At 17.2% G+C, this 2,636-nt stretch overlaps 1 protein-coding gene across 1 annotated transcript; it reads right to left on the bottom strand.

Moving 5' to 3' along the window:
- Nucleotides 1-157: 157 nt before the first annotated feature.
- PGSY75_0816500 (putative small heat shock protein HSP20) lies at nt 158-699 on the bottom strand (the record flags this gene model as incomplete). Its single annotated transcript, XM_018785292.1, has 2 exons — nt 158-530; nt 625-699. Coding segments are annotated over 2 exons (448 nt in total), but the record flags the coding sequence as incomplete, so codon positions are not given.
- Between the last annotated feature and the right edge of the window lie 1,937 nt (nt 700-2,636).

Raw genomic sequence — 2,636 nt, 5'->3', positions numbered from 1 at the left:
AACACAATTTATATACATATATATACATGAATAATATCTTTTTTATTTTTCTTAATTTATATAATAACTATTTTATATATTATAAAATTAAAAATGTATATTATATTTGTGTATCATATAAAATTTGTAAAAAAACATATATAATAATATAAATTACCATTTTTATATGTCGCCTTTGCAGTATCGTCTAGTATATTATTTGGTAATTTAAATATTCTTTTAAAATAACCAACTTCTCTTTCCTTTGCATGTAGAACTAAACTATCTCCATATGTTTCGAATAATTCTGTTTGGGATCTTGGACCAGCCACAGTCAGCATGCCTTCCCCTATTTCTACATCTATATCTTCTATTTTAAATCCTGGAATATCTAAAACTAATATAGCTTCACATTTATCTGCATCATACATTATATCGACTTTAGGTCTAAATGTAATTTGTTTCTTCAAGTTATTGTCAGGCTCGATTTCCAATACTGTGTTTGGATTTACTAGCGCATTTCTGCTCTTAGGAATAGATGGTTTCTCTTTCTATAAATAAAAAATAAAATAAAATAAAATAATAATAAAATAAAAATAAAAATGGACATAAAATGAAATAAAATTAATCATTTCTATTTCTTACCATATCTATTCTATAATCAGGAGGAGCAATTTTCATTTCTCCTTGGTCAGTAGAACCAGAACAAAGACAACTCATTGTTAAAAAAAAAGAAAAAAAAAAATGAATAAAATGTTCTAAGGTTTATTAATACAAATTAATAGGTACAAATAAGGAAATAAGAAATATGCAATTTTAAAAATATCTACACATGTATTATATATATATATATATATATATATATATATATATTTTTTGTCTTTTTATAAAAATTATATCATATAATATGAAAATGAATCAAAAGTATATTAACATAAAAAATGGAACTTTATACATATATATTTCACATATATGTTTAAATTTAATTATATTATGAAATCTTTAAATTGAAATAAAAAAAAAAATAATAAATAAATAACAAAACAACATTAACACAACAATAAACGATATATTATATAGATAGGAAATATATCAAGTTACAATGAAGAAATGGGAAAAAATAAAATAAAATGAAATAAATTAATAAATGTTAAATTTTTAGTTGTCTGTTTTTTTTTTTTTTTTTTCTTTAATCCTTAAATATATAATAAAAAAAAAAAAAAAAAAAAAAAGGTACACAAATACGTTCTGCACCAGAATTAATTTGTTACATATTAAAGAATAGACAAACTGTTCTTTATTTATTTATTTATTTATTTATTTTTTTGTTCTGTTGAAAAATTCTAATACATATTTATTTATAATATAAAAAAAAAATAAATATATGAAACAATTATGTAGAACGAAACAATAAGTTAATGTATAAAAATAAATTAAATCTTATATATTTCATACAACAAATCAAAATAGTATAAATGTTATTTACAGGTAATTATTTCTTTAATATATATATTTTTTTTAATCAATTTAAATTAAAACTATAAAACATAAACGACATAATTAAATGATTGAAATATTTATATTTAAATGAAAGGTAAACTATCTACAACACACATTTAATTTTCTTATTTTTTTTCAAAAATATTATAATGTTAAATAAAAGATCTAATAGAAATAAATAATGTTTAAAGAAAAAAAAAATATATCTACTAAGAAATATATCTATATTCATTAAAAGATTAGGTGCATTCTTTAATTTTTTATTTTGTCCTTTTTATTATGTTTATTATTATTTTTATGAAAAAATTATAATCTACATGGCTATATATGTTCAGGACATAAAAATATAAATAATATGAAATATCATTAATATTAGAAAATTTCCTGAACAAGTAAGGTTATTTTATTTCTTTTTTTTTTTTTTTGCAAATAGCTAAATATAAAAAGAATTTTGGCTGGTTTCTAATTTAAAATTTTTTTTTTTTTTTCTTTTGGATACCTTATATAAATGTAAAACATTTACATATTTTTTTTTTATACCCATTTGAACAAAAATATGTACATATATATATATATATATATATATATATATATATATATGTGTATGTATATATTTACATATTCATAATAATATCTTTTTCTTCTTAAATTTGTTTTCAGTTTACTAAAAATTTTTCATATGTTATATTTAAAAAGTCAAAATATGTATAAAGTACATTAATACACAAAGATAAATAAACAAATAAAGTGAATATAAACATATGTAACACATATGTATATTATGTGACTGAAAAAAAGAAAAAAAAAATTCTATTTAACATAAATAGAGAATAATAACAAACACATCTCGTAAACTGGGTAAAATATATGTTTATAAAGTAAATGTAAATTATACATGATAGATGAATATAAATAAATCATAAATAATTTCCATTCTTGGTTCACATTAAAGGAATATATATATAAATATATATATATATATATATATTATATTTAATGAGGAAATCTTAATTTTTTTTTTTCTTTTTTCTTTTTTTCTTTTTTTTTTTTTTTCATATTATATATATATTTTTTTTTCTTTTTTTTCTTCTTTATACTAATATTTTTTTTTTCTTACCCATAAAAAATAAAAAAAAAAAAAAAAAAAAAATTTATTA

The sequence above is a fragment of the Plasmodium gaboni genome, chromosome 8 (genome assembly GCF_001602025.1).
Source record: "Plasmodium gaboni strain SY75 chromosome 8, whole genome shotgun sequence".
Classification (NCBI taxonomy): Eukaryota; Apicomplexa; class Aconoidasida; order Haemosporida; family Plasmodiidae; genus Plasmodium; species Plasmodium gaboni.
This window is presented reverse-complemented; position numbering and strand designations above follow the sequence as displayed.